At 46.4% G+C, this 13752-nt stretch overlaps 1 protein-coding gene across 1 annotated transcript in view; it reads right to left on the reverse strand.

Annotated features, from left to right (window-relative positions):
* The window catches only part of CASZ1 (castor zinc finger 1), a 78864-nt gene that overhangs the window by 3015 nt on the left and 62097 nt on the right, over nucleotides 1–13752 (reverse strand). Inside the window, exons 11-18 of the mRNA XM_036396475.2 lie at nucleotides 13592–13752; nucleotides 10467–10589; nucleotides 9592–9927; nucleotides 8663–8861; nucleotides 7972–8143; nucleotides 5293–5441; nucleotides 3628–3862; nucleotides 1914–2207 (exon numbers count right to left, since the gene is read on the reverse strand). Coding sequence (XP_036252368.1) covers nucleotides 1914–2207; nucleotides 3628–3862; nucleotides 5293–5441; nucleotides 7972–8143; nucleotides 8663–8861; nucleotides 9592–9927; nucleotides 10467–10589; nucleotides 13592–13752 — 1669 coding nt within the window. The remainder of the gene's footprint in view (nucleotides 1–1913; nucleotides 2208–3627; nucleotides 3863–5292; nucleotides 5442–7971; nucleotides 8144–8662; nucleotides 8862–9591; nucleotides 9928–10466; nucleotides 10590–13591) is intronic.

Consider the following 13752-nt stretch of genomic DNA (forward strand, 5'->3'; position numbering starts at 1 on the left):
CAGTTTGTGGGATAAGCAAAGAGCAAAAGGTTTTTCTACACCATTTGTGACTGGCTCTTGTGCTCAGACTCAGGACGCCAGCTCAGGGCATCCATGGCGAGACCACCTGAGTGACACGGTGGAAACTGCACGCTAAGGCTGATTTAACCAGCTACCAGTGAAAGAATAACTTTCTGTCGCTGGAGATTTGAAATTGGCAGGCTCTTAACTACAGAATCTGTGACCAATTTGCTCTCTGCTCCCCCCTAAACATCTGGTATTGAAAATCCAGTTCTCCACTTCCAGCCAACTCATGTAAGTGCAGTGGTGCCTAGACAAGTCGCTGCTGTCCAGATTAATTCTGTTTAATAAAATTACAGCCAAACCATCAAGTTCCTTAGCAATAATTAATTAACGCTCATATTGTCTGTCTTTGGATGGGAATATGGGATAACCCATCTTAAAGAAAAGACTCTGGATGGGAAATAAATAGAATTTAAATTTTACCTGTTTAAAACTCTGTATTTACACAGCTTTTAAAATAGTTCAAATGGATGTGCTTAAAACTTTAGTTGAAAACCAATTCTGTTTTCTCATCCAGGTAAAGTTTTGGAGTAAGGGCATAATGAAGAGAGATGACACCTTGGTGCACTCTCTTCTTTTGCCAAAGTTCAGTCCCTGCACCCTGTGAAAGGTTACAAGCCTCAATGGGTGTGATCCCCACCAAATCTCAATGTAAGTGTTTTCCATAAGGTTCTTTCTTTAACCACTAATAATGTCAGCATTCACCAAACTATACCAAGGTAAAAACAAAAGACACTTAAAAATATTTGATTAGAGGAAGCACAGCACAAGGTTAAAAATGTTTCGGGCTGCATGCAGTTCAGTTAAAAAAGAAGCAAAGATAGAGTTTCTTGTGAATTTTGTTAATTGGCACACACTCATCTGGACAAGGCAGGGATCCTTCTCCTGCCAAGTCTCTTGAGAAAAACCTATGGAGTTGGAAACCTGTGAAGTTGGTCCTCCAGCCATACTCCCAACCTTTGACCTTGGATTTACACATTACTGAGGCTGGCAGGAAGAAGGACTGGGACATTTGAAGGCTGCCAGAAGCCTCAAAGTGTGAACTTTAAGCACAAAGATGTCCTTAATTAACTAGAAAAGAGCTAGGAGTTGAGAAAAGAAGCCAAAAATGAGACACACCCTAAAAGCCATTCCCAGATGGAATGAGAATACCCAGCCTGAGACATCTCTGATCTTAGTCACACATGGGAAGCATGGCAGCCTAAAACTGAAATCTATCTGTATTTTCTGCAACTGATTAAAGCCTTGATAAATAACGAGTGTGAGAAACAGCTCAACCTGTCTGATGATGTCATCATGTGACACTGCCCGTACTTCACTCCTCATCCTGGGAAGGCACCCCTGAGCTTTGTGGCTTCATATGAAGTGTGCAAGATCAATTGAAACACAGGACCTGGGTACCTCATCAGACATTCACCTGTGCAGCACACTATGGCAGGCACTGGCTTGGGTGGCCTGGAAGGTCTAACCAGGAAGTCCAAGTCCCATTAATCCCACATGAGCAGAAGTTTGCTCTGTGGCCACTTTGAGGTTACCAAGACACTTGAAAATGCACGTTAGCTGTGGGTTTTGTTAGGTTTTTCTCATAGTTAGGAATCGGTGGCAATTGCTCTCAGTTATTCATCCAAATGTCTATGAAGGATTTGCTGTGGTTTGTTTCCCCTTGGCTGTGGTTACTGTGTCAGCAAGGAAAAGGAGCAGGCATGGATGGGCCCTGGGGGTAACATTTGCCAAGGCACAGAGTGACCTTTGCTGCTCTACCCACCCAAAGGTGCAGAGCAAAACCATGGGCAGGGTGAGTGGGGACAGAGCTGGGCACAGGACATGGAGAGAAAGCAAAGAAGTGTTACCTGCTGCATCCTGCACTAAGGGAACGTCACTTTTTACTGGAGTTGGAGTGGCAATGATGGGCGAGAACCCAGCGGTGCTGGCGGCAGGCATGACAATGCCTCTGCTGGCTCCCAGAGTGGCACTGAGCAGGGAGTACGAGAGACAAGATGGAGAGAAGAGATAGGGGAGGGTGGGGAGGGGAGACCTAAGCAGGGCTTGTGAGAAAGATGGAGGCAGAGATGGTGGTGGAGGTTGTGGTGCAGTGTGGGTTGCATCATCGGCAGCAGCAGTAGCCGTAGAAGGAACCAGGCAGCCTGGAGAATGTGGAGAGAAAAAAAAAAAGCAGAAAAAAAAAGGAAAAAAAAAAAAAAGAAAAGAAAAGAAAAGAAAAAACAATAAAACAAAACAAAACCGAACAAAAAAAACCCAAAAAAAACCAACAAAACAAGAAACAAAAGAACTGAAATGAGAACCCAAGAGCAGAAGCAATATGATGAAAATGGAAAATACATTCACAAATGTATGAAACAGAACTGCAACAGAGAAGAAACAGAAGGTGAGGAATTGACAGCACCAGGAAGAGGAGAGTTGTCTCTGCAGGAGGTAAGGTGGCTTTATGGTATGGGAGAAGAGACACAGGCTTTCAGGCAGGAATTCTGGATTCATTTGGTCATCCTGGTCCTTGTTCATCTATAGGGCTGCTGCCTGCTTCAGTTCCCAGCTGTAAGGGTGCTCTGGCACTTGGGGCAGGTGGAGCTGCTCCCTACCTGGAGAGCAGTGGGGGGCATTTCCTAGCACTTGGGCCACTGCTGGCACAGAGGAGTGTGCCAGGAACCAGTGCCCCACCAGAACCCTCTGGAGGTGCCATAATGTCGTGGGGCCAGTGCCATGACCCAGCAGTGCTCCCACAACCTGACTGCTGTGGTGCCCTTTAACTGGGGGGGAGAAAGAAACCTAGGAAAATGTGTATGGAATTAAAGCAAACTGAGGCAGCCTATGCAGAATATCCCACTAAACCCTGGGAAGGTACAGCTGAGAGACCCCTGGTCATCACTTTATGATGGCAGAATTCCTACCAGGTACCTGACTCCTGATGAGTTGACCCTGTGACGCAGGGCAGGGGGAGATGGCTCTGCATGATCCTGGCAAACAGGGCAGGAATTTACTTTCCAAAAGAGGGGATGAAGGGGGACTGCTCTGTGCAACTGCACAAAGTGGAACAAGAGTTTTTGGGTGAGGAAGGGAGCTCAGTGAGCTGCTTTTAGATGTTGCTTTCTGAAGATGTGACAGGTTTTATCCCCTGTGTATGTCAATCTGCTGCTGTACTTCACCAGTACAATAAAGTGCCTGACTTTGGATGCTGCTTGAGGAAATACAAAGAGGTACCAAAGAAAATTCCAAGTACAGAAGGGGCCCACAGCTCTTTTTTTCTATTTTTCTTTTTTTTTTTTTTAAGCCAACTATTAAAATTTACCCAACTCCAAGACCCAGGATAAAAACCTCTCTTAATGGGAGGAAAAAGGTATGCTGCTAAGTTCCTGGATGCTTGAGGTGTATATTTTGATGGACCTCTTCTCTCAGGTGCTGGAGAGAGCTGGGTTAGTGTGAGGCACTACTGAAGTTGGCACAGTGTGTACTTTAAGGTGCAACTGTCCCTTGGCCTCTTTTTATGAGTTTATCTCCCAGGAGAGCAGGCAACTGAGGATCCATTTCACACACACCCTTCTCCCTTACCTGCTGATGTACTTTCATTGCCCACTGGAGTGCTGGAGCAGCTGCGGTCCATGTTGGAAGATTCAGAGGAGATGCCCCCAGGGCTACAGCCAGTGTAATCCATGTACTCTTCTGTTTCAGTGTCCATCATGCTTGGGGGTCCCTGAAAGGAAGCTGGGGTTCCTGATGAGGCTGGGCTGGGTGCCATGCTGCCAACCTGGGGGAGATTTTCATTTCTTGGAGTGTGGCCAATAACCTGCAGCAGGAAAACGAGACGGGGACTTTCACACCAAAAGCAAGATACCAGGCCCAAAACCATCTGTCTGCACGTTTATCTCCCTCTGCCACAGCTCATGGGGGACAGCTGGCACGTGCTTGAGAGTGGAACCTGTGGCACTGGGGCCAGGAGCATTAAACCTGGCACATGCACCCTGGTATGTGAATTGTGCTGCACTCGGGAGCTGGGGGTGTTAATCTTGGCACCAGCATCCTGGTGTGTGGATTCTGATGTGTTCCCAAAGAGGAGGTGCTAATGTTGGCATTGCCCCCTCACCCTGTGGGTCCTGCTGCAGTCAGATGCTGGAGCCGTGCCTGAGCTCAGTGCTGAGCCCCTGAAAGATGGAGGTTAAACACAGCATTTTCTGCCCAGTGTGCACTAGAATTCCTAGGGTTAGACTCACCATGTGCTAGAAGAGTAGTGAAGACAAATTTTTTGTTAAATCTTCTAAGTTCCTAAACTTTTTATTAGAGACCAAAAGCTGCCACAACAGCAACATCAGTTCCTTAGCATCTGTGAACTCATTAAATCCAACAGCACTAAACTTGAACAGTTCACTTACTGACAGTAGTTAATAACTAACAGGGACCTCTATTCCCATGTTGTGGAATGAAAGAGGGTTCTCATCTTGCTTCTACAGATGGTCTCTTTTGATTTCCATATACCAGATGATGTTCTTAGGGTCAGATCAGCCACAGGCATTTAAATAAAGACAGCTTGTTTCATCTACCAAGTCAGTAGCAGATGAAACAACTAAAGAATAAGAACAAGTGAGAGGTGGCAGGGATGCTGTCCTTTGGAGCAGCAGCTCAGTGCTGCAGCTGAAACTCTTCCATTCCAGACCTAATCTGCCAGCTCCTCTCTGTCTTAGTAAAGCAGCAATTGCATCACTCTGCTGCTTCCTGAGAGAGGAGAGGGAATGCCCCAACTAAATCCACATCAATAAGGGAAGAGAAATGTCAAGATTGGTTTTTCTTCCATCCTAGGTAAATTCTTTATATGTAACAGGAAATATCTGCTTTAAGCAGCACATTCAATTCCTCCGTATCGTAAGCACGTTAATTTTAATACGCCAATTGTATATATTGAAAGAGCTGGGAGAGAGTGCAAGTTGTAAATATGAGTATTTTAGTGTTATCCTTCTCAATATTTTTCTACAAAGTTCACAAGGAAAAACTGTTTGCACTAAGCAATGCTTTGCAATCAATGCTTCATCATCTTTACTCATCTTGTGTAAGTTCAGCCAGGTAAAGCTACCTTGGGTGTACTCCCTCTGCCCTGTAGCATCCCCCAGTGCAGACACACATCCCTCAGAGCCTGGGCACAAGTGTCCTTGGCACTGCATCAGCTCTGCAGCCAAAGGGGCCAACACTGCCTGTGCACCTACAGCTTCAACAACAAGGTGTTACCTGAGTAGGAACACGATCAAAGTTCTTCCCCAGCATCCTCCTCATGTGCTTCCTGGCATGGGATGTCATTTGGTGCTTGAGCAGGAAGGAGAACTGGCAGCCCTCTCGGATGCAGTGGAAGTGGCTGTTCACCTGGTTGTATTTGCAACCTGCAGACACAGAACCCACGTTTATGTTGCACATGAAGGTTCTGAGAGGGAGCAGGACCAGCAGGAAGATGATTGGAAAGAACATTATCAGTGGTCATGGGTTATTCAGGAACAGTCTTGAATGAAAAAAAAACAAACTCACAATCTACTGCCTGCTGAACAACTGCAAGAGAGGATTACAGTGTAGAGAGATCTAAGACCTCAGCCTAGTCCCATCCCTCTTGTGCCGTTATAAAGGAAGGAACATTGCCATTACATCTGGTAGTGCCTAATGCTCTTCAGTCTTAGCTAGTGCCTTTTCGTTTACAACAAGAACAAAACCAGGACATTTAGCTGTATCACAGAAGCTGCAATCAAAATACACGCTCATAATTAGATTAGAAGTGAAAAGTTCTTTTTTTTCCCCCCCTCTAACTGTGCTCTCAGAAAAGCAGTCTCATATCAACTCTAGCTCTGGACAGTGTGTGTGTTCTGGTTAGACAGGAATGAGCCAGAAGTGTTTATTGCCACTCCAAAGCTGTTGTGTAATAGGGGCAGCTACTGAACAACAAGCAATTCCTATGGGCTCTGGCATAGAGCACCTCACACGTTCTGCTCCCCGTGGCCACAGCCACACATGCCAGGCGAGCACAAACCATGAAGGGACAATCCCAAACAGCCACACTGTATAGCTGATAAGCAGAGGCTTGTCATAGTTCAAACACAGCTACATCAGTGGTCAGGATCCCATCCTCCCTTGGCCAAATGCACAGAGGTAGAGACCTACAGACAGGCTCACTTTTTTACTTATCTATCTACAGCCATCCACCTTCACTCACATGTGTGTGTTTCACCTCTCTCTCCCCAGTCATACACACTTACATAATTATACACACAGAAACATACACTGAAAACAGCTATCATGTTTCTTCAGAAACATTCACAGCCCTTAAAACAGGCCAGTGCTTTCTGCACCTGCTATCTATAAATGCACAACGTAAACCCCAGGGATGTACACATGCAGAAATGAGTCCACATGTTGGTAAAACCATACACAACTTCACCATCCCACCAAGCCACCTCTATCTATGCAGGCAAATGCAGGGTGCTGGCTAAATGTGTGGCCACTGCACAGCAGGGCCAGCCTGCACACACTGCTGGATGCATGTACCCCATGTACCCCATCCCTCCCAAACCAAACACTGCTGACACGTGCAGAGGCTGCAGCTGCCTCGCTGCCAAACAGCTCATGGCTCACCCAGCTCATGTGGAGCTGGCAGCCACTGTTTCACCTGCAGTGTTTGTTTAGGTCCCTGCTTTCCCCACCCCACCCACCCATCCCAGTGCTCTGGGGCTGGGAACAAGCAGTGCTGCAGGACTGGAATGCTGTCACAGAGGGCAGGTGAGGGCTCGCCTGTTGCCAGGGCATCCCTGTGGGCTGGGGACAGGTAGCACTGTCCTGCTTTGTCTAGCCCTGCTATCACCTGAAACACCAAAGGTGAGTAAATAACAGCAACTGCTCAATCTGCTGCCATGTGTAAACAGGACCTGGGTAGGCACTGGCTCTGGTGTGTTGACACGTATTACCCTGGTTACCACAAACAAACTTCCATCTGGGTACAAATTCCTGATGTATTTAAAGCTGAAAAGTTTTGCTCTGGCTACTGTGGCTGTTTTCCTGCAATGGGAAGGAACACCCAGAGGTGTTATTCTGAACCTTGTTTGGTTCCAGCCTTTGTTCCAACCAGGAGTGATAGGGAAGATTTGGTCTGTGACAATGAGAAGGTTTTAGTGAATCCCAGGCAGTTCAGGATAGAGTTGTCTTTAGGAATTCCCATTCAGAGTCCTGGATTTCAGCTCCAGGTACCTCCCTGGGAATCCATTCTATTTTTGTTTGTCCCAGCTTTACACTGGAGGCACTTGGTTTTAATAACTGCTGCAGTGCTGCTGATTGTTCTGGCAAGTGAGCCAGCCCCAGTCTGAGCCTGTGCCTCATTCATGTGTTTCCTCAGGCCCTGCTCTGGGGGGCTGCCCTGCTGCTCACAGGGGCGGTGCAGAATGGGTTTGGAGAGAAGAGAGTAGCTTATTACATGTTCTTGTCCATCTCTCTCTCTGATCATGAGCCATTTGACTTTCAATATGCTGCACTAGCACTGGTTAAGAAAAAAAAATCCTCCTAAGAGCATCCTTAAATTTCACCCAACACAAGCAGCAGGACCAAAAGACTACAAAGTATAAAAAACAAACAAACACACACCCACACAAAAAGGCTTTGACAATTAGATAAAAAGAAGAAAAAAGAGGAAGCTTTATGTCCAGACAAATCCGTATATACAATTCTGTATAGTACAGTCTCTATTCATTTAGCTTGAGTCTATTTGTGAAAACATGCTTCAACCAGACAGATCAGGAACTGCTTTATGTTTTGTTGCCTTTCTTGTTTAGTGATTTAATGACCAAATACCTCTTAAGCATAACGTGCAGGTTCTAACTTACGGCATTCTTGGCCTGGACATGGGACACACCACATGAGAAACGGAGCCAAACTCACCTAGTCTGCCACATTCCTCCCGCTTGGTAAAATACTTGAAGCCGTTGGCTGCCCTTCTCTCTGCCTTCTCGTGCTTTTTCACGTGCCAGGGCAGCTTGGTGGTGATGTTAGTCACAAAGAAGCAGCCGGGACGCAGACAGTGGTAATGCCCTCGCATGCGGAATTCACAGTGCTGGAGGGGAGCACACAGGCACAGTGCTTTAGGCAGCTCTAAAACAAATGCACTCCCAACTGCCTGCTTCTAATGATGTCCCTTCTGATGTGTCAGAGAGGCCTGCACTGATACTCCAGATCCCATTTTATCTTCCACAACCTGCCATGCACCTTGTTCTCTTTCGAGTCCTGTCGTGTACTCTGTAATACACTATTCTCTGTTGAGATATCTCAAAGCTTACTCATGGCTTTCCCTGGATTCATCACAGATCTTTATTCTATTTCATCTTGTGTCTCTCAGATTATTCTCATTCCCTTGTCCACTTCACCCAAGTCAAAAATACACAAAAGCATCATGATTTCCCATTTGATAATACCCAAATGTTTTTCCAGACCACGTAATTATGACTTGCATGGTTCTGCAGTAACGCCAAGAAAGCCACACACAGCCTCACTTCCTGCTGGAGAGTCAGTCTACCTGATCCTTCATCTCCTCCTCCCCAGTCCTGCCAGGACACTACTCTGGAATGGCTCTTACCTGGTTTGGACAGAGACACTGCAGGGAGTAGTAAGCAAACTGGTCTCGCACATTCACCAGGTTATTGTTGGGGTTGATGTGGTCCAGGCAGTGGGATTCTGCTTTGCCAGAGGTTTTGCACACATACTTGCAGTTCCCAAAGAGACAGTGGAAGTGGAATTTGTTGGCGTACTTGCAGTCTGTTGCCAAGCAGGGATCACTGGAATACATCCAAAACCCAATCATCACCTTCACTCATTTCACACATTTGTTTCTTTGCCAAGGTTTAATTCAAGGGGAGCCCAGCTGAAACCTCTGTTCCAAACATGGCCCACAGATTTCCCATAGTCACCTTCCTCTTCAGGGAAATTGAGGCTGGCAACACTACTACAATTCCACCCAACTACTGCACTTTCCTGGTTAGGAGTATTAGAACACAGCAGTGCACAGTGGGTTCTGTAGTCTTAGAGGGCCACTTTTCCAATTTAAAGTTCAAAGGAAACACAACTCTTGAGTGTGGCCACTGCAGGATGCCAGGGCTTCCCCTGATCTGACAAGACCAGCACTGCCCCTCTCATCAGCTAATGGGTTTGGTACCTTCCACCCCCACTCAGTGCATGAAATTTTGGCCCAATAACCCTTTATTGTCAAACATACTGCAAAGATACCTCTAATTCTGCACAGCTCTCACAAGGGACAAAACAGGGATCAGTGATAAATAGATCACCAAGTTTATTTATCTTCTAAACTCATGCCTAAAATTGTTCTCAGATGCACCCAAAAACCTTAAAGTATTTCCTAGACTTCACAGAAATAATTTTTCTGTGAAGACAAGCCCAGAGTAGTTTCTGGGCAGGTTTCTCAGTGGGTGAGCAGAAGTGTGGTATTGCAGCTCTGAGGAAAGGTTGGCTGGGGAGGATAGAAGGAGGCAAATGGTAGCTGAAACTTACTTCTCCTGGAACTGAAGAAATCCAGGTTTGACCTGAGGCTTGGCATTCTCCAGGGAAGTCGTTGCCAAGGGTGAAGCTGCCAGGTTAGGCACTGATGCTGGGATCTGAGGCATCTGGGGTATGGTTGAAGCCAGCTGTTTCCAAGCAAGTAGTGTGGGAGCAGAGGGCATAGCAGCTGGATTTGGAGTGGGCACGTCAAGGGCAGGAGCACTGGCCATGGTGGCAGAAGCAGCAGATGGTGATGAAGGGGCCAGTGAAGCCTTATTCTCAGTAGCAGTTGAGAAGGGAGACTCAGAGTTGCTTTTCACAGTTCCACCTTCAGTTCGGAAGTGAAAACTGCAAAACACGATACCAATTCAGACGTAAATTCTTGACCATTTAATGTAATTTGATTAAACACCAACAAGACTGTGGCAGGAGCCTGTAAACAAATTGGTGTGGATAAATCCTAAAAGGGGCTCTGCAGACTTTGAACTAAGATTTAGGGTCATCCTAAATCATCTATGAAGAGAAGGGAAATCATTAGGATGGGTGGAGATGGGTGCCAAACCTTGTTAAAATTAGAGAACCCCCAGAATCACTGCAGTCACTGAGAACAGCTGTGGGGCAGCTTCCCAGGGCTGCTGGGAGAAGCCAGACATTTCCTGCTCACAGGGAAGCATCCAACAGGAGAGACCAACCATGCCAGCAGATCTGTGTTCAAATTTGCAACATCTCCTTCCCTACAACCCCTGCAGACTCAGGCAAGCGAATGGCCACGCTCATGGGAGCCTTACTCATTCTTTACTTGGGCATTCCATTGCCTTAAAAGGAACCTGGGGTGGTCCTGCAGTGTGCACTGCAGAGCTGTCCCTGCCTCCTGCTCTCCCACTCACTTGGCATGCTTGATGGCTCCATCCAGGGTGCTGAAGAGGGCTCCACACTCCTCCACCACACAGTGGAAATGCACCTTATGCAGGAAGTCACACTGGGCATCACAGAAATCCTTGGTGCCAAACCTGGCCAAAACAGACAAGCAGACATCTCAGGGAAGGCCCCAGGAGAGAAGTGGAGTAGAAGCAGACATTATTTCTGTATTTTACAACTCTATTAGCATTCCCACAAACAACAGTAATTCTAGATCCAGAATCCACCCCTGGATAGGAGGGTATCTCTCAGGTGGGAGAGATGAAGCATCCTCTAAGCAGCAATTACAGCCTGGACTGCAGAAATACTGCACAGCACCACCCCTGATGTACAGAACAACAACTCTGCCATGCAAACCCCAGAGCAAAACCCACCATGTTATCCAAGACATGTCTCGTGCTCTCTTGGAGCAAATGGCCAAGAGGGCAAAACCAGCTCAGCGTGGTGTCACTGCTCACCCACTGCTGAGATTCTCTGGACTTCATAAGTGCAGCACAAATACCTGTGATTTCAGGAAACTCCAGAATCACAGGGAAACAAGTAAGAAACACTGGCAGGAAGGATTTGAAACTTAACAAGGGAATCTTGCATAATTAAGGTACAACAAACTACAGTTGCTCTGATGAGCAGGAAAGCAAGAAACAAACAGCAGCCTGTAGGGTCCCAGGAGGGACCTCTCACCAAAGGGAGGGTAAAGGAAAGAGAAAAAACTTGTACTGGAGAAGGAAGGTCTGTGGATATACAACATGTGCTGTCAGTTATGGCTTGCAGGGAGAAGAGGAAGGAAAGTAATTGTGGGGTAAGAGAGAAGAAACCACGTTATTGCACACCAAAGGGGCTGTTTCATCAGAGACAAGAAGTGTTGAGCCTAGAAAGAAGGCCTCCCACAGAAAGGGAGGTGATGAATCAAAAATGGCTGCATTATAAAATTTGCTTTGGATGAGAAAACTAAAGACAAAGCAGAGAATTTGGGATGTAGTGAAGAAGACCTTCTAGGAGAGCAGAAAAAAGGGACTCATTCGAAAAATACAAATCAGTCAGTCTGGATGATGTATGTCCTGAAGTGCAATGGAAATTAACTCCCAAACTGATTACATTACCATTTGCTGGTTTTTAAGCCATAGAGAAGTGGGAGGTACTACATAAGTGGAAAAAAAAAAAAAAAGAAATGAAACAGTCAAGGCACTGGTTCTTTGAGGGGAAAAAGAAAAGACAAGTCATCTTTGGCAATTATCATACCTCTGGCCTTAACTTCTCCTTCCAGTAAAGTAATGGAACAAATATTAAGAGGGAGGAGAAAATCATTAAACATCTAGAGGATAAAGGAACCATGAGCAATAAACAGCATCAGGATTATAAAGAATAAATCTTGCCAGACAAATTTAATTGCTTTTTTTGATAGAATTACAAAATTAGTGGATGAAGGGATGCAATATATTTGGATTTTAGTAAAGCATTTGATTCAGTCTTGCATATGCTTAGAATTAATTCCAATTGGCCTGGATGTAATGCCACCTCATGGCTTGAAACTGGCTGAGGGACCATAAACAAAGGCTGATGACAACCAGCACCACACTGAGCTGGGAGGAGGAGGCATTGTGTGAGTGCTGAGAGGACTTGGGTTAGTCTGACTTTATTGAACATCTTAATTAGTAATCTAGGAGTAAACAGTGTGTTTATGAAATCCACCAAGATACTAAACTGGGAGGAGGTGGCAATACTAGTGCAAGAGGAGGAAAAGAGCACAGAGAGGTTTAGCAAGACAAGGGGGAACGTTCAGAACAGGAGAATCATGTTTGGAAACGCACAACAAACACACCTGGGTGTGGGGATGTTCTATACATCGGGGACTCACTAAACAACTTTAAAAGCAATTCTGTGTCACAGAGGATGATAACCATGGTACTAGACTTTATTCTGTGTAGATACAAACAGATTCTGAGCTGCCTGTTTGGGGGCAGGAGGCTTGTTCTGTCGGGAGGGGGGCAATTCTGCACCATCCAGGGAACAACAGGAAAGCAACAGGACCCGCAGGCACAAGGGACTAACCCAGAGTCAGATTAAAGGAGGCAAGTAAGCCAGGTTAAATGGAATGCTGAAAGTTTGGGACTGTCTGAAGGGGCTGAACTCCAGCTGCAGAGAGGGATGATCTGCTGTGGTTCAAGGGGATGTAAAGAGCTGCAATCAAACTACAAGAAGTGGAATTCAGGCAGCATACCATGGAAAAGGCTGTGACATTGAAGCTTACTAGGTGATAAGAGACAAGAAAATAGCCACACTGCCTGGCACTATTACAACCAGACCAGACTAAATGCAGATGGACTGCCAGGAAGGACCTCACACCAGCCAGGGGCTGATGGACTGGAAGATTTTCTAGTGCTCCCCATTAAAGCCTTTGATTTACAAAGTGTGCACTGGCATTTGTAGGTGACTCTCTGTGTCAGAGCACAAACCTATGTGTCTGCCTGGGTGTATCTGTGTGCCCTCAAAGCACGTGTCTGTCTGGGCGTGTATGTGCATGTGTCTCTATGTGGGTGAGCTTTGTATCTGCTCCATTTTCTTTTTGAGTCTCCTTTCCTACAATACAAGCAGCAGAAATCATTCCAGCTCCCATACTCTTTTCCTTATTCCCATGCCTCTACATCCCCCAAACTTGTTTAGTTTCAGTTGCAATGCCCCAGGAAGCATGTCAAGGCACCAATGGCCTGTGTGCAGTGAGTGGCCATGGTCTCACACAGGTGCCGTGCTAAGGGCACAGCTACACTGGGTCCCCTGGGCTTGCACTGCAGGGCCATAAGGAGGAGCCTAAGGTGAAGTCCAGGATAACAGAACTACATGAAGATCCGTGCTTGTATCTGGTTCTCAACACCCCTTTGCAAAATAATTCTATGTGGACAGGTATTTCTCATCAGACATTAACACCCGGTGCAGGTAGGTACAACCAAGGGCTGAATGTGCTCCAGGTGATCAGTGTCTGACAGAATTAGGCCCTTAAATTCAACAGAACTCTGTGTTCAGGGTGAGCCAGTGAGTCAGACACTGCAAAGGAAGCACTTTCCCCTTTCCCCTGCTCCCAGTTCCATGCTCTCCTTACCGGCGCAGGTACATCTTCCATGGCTCAGAGAGCTTCTCCTGGACAAGAGCCTTCACTGCCTTGCCCAGGTACTGGTTTGGCTCCCCAGCCCCAGCCTGGCTGCCTTCGCCTTCTGTCTTAATGTTCAGCAGGTTGCCAAGGCTGGCACTGGTCTTGGACAT

Source organism: Molothrus ater, chromosome 23 (assembly GCF_012460135.2).
Source record: "Molothrus ater isolate BHLD 08-10-18 breed brown headed cowbird chromosome 23, BPBGC_Mater_1.1, whole genome shotgun sequence".
In the NCBI taxonomy this organism is placed as follows: Eukaryota; Metazoa; Chordata; class Aves; order Passeriformes; family Icteridae; genus Molothrus; species Molothrus ater.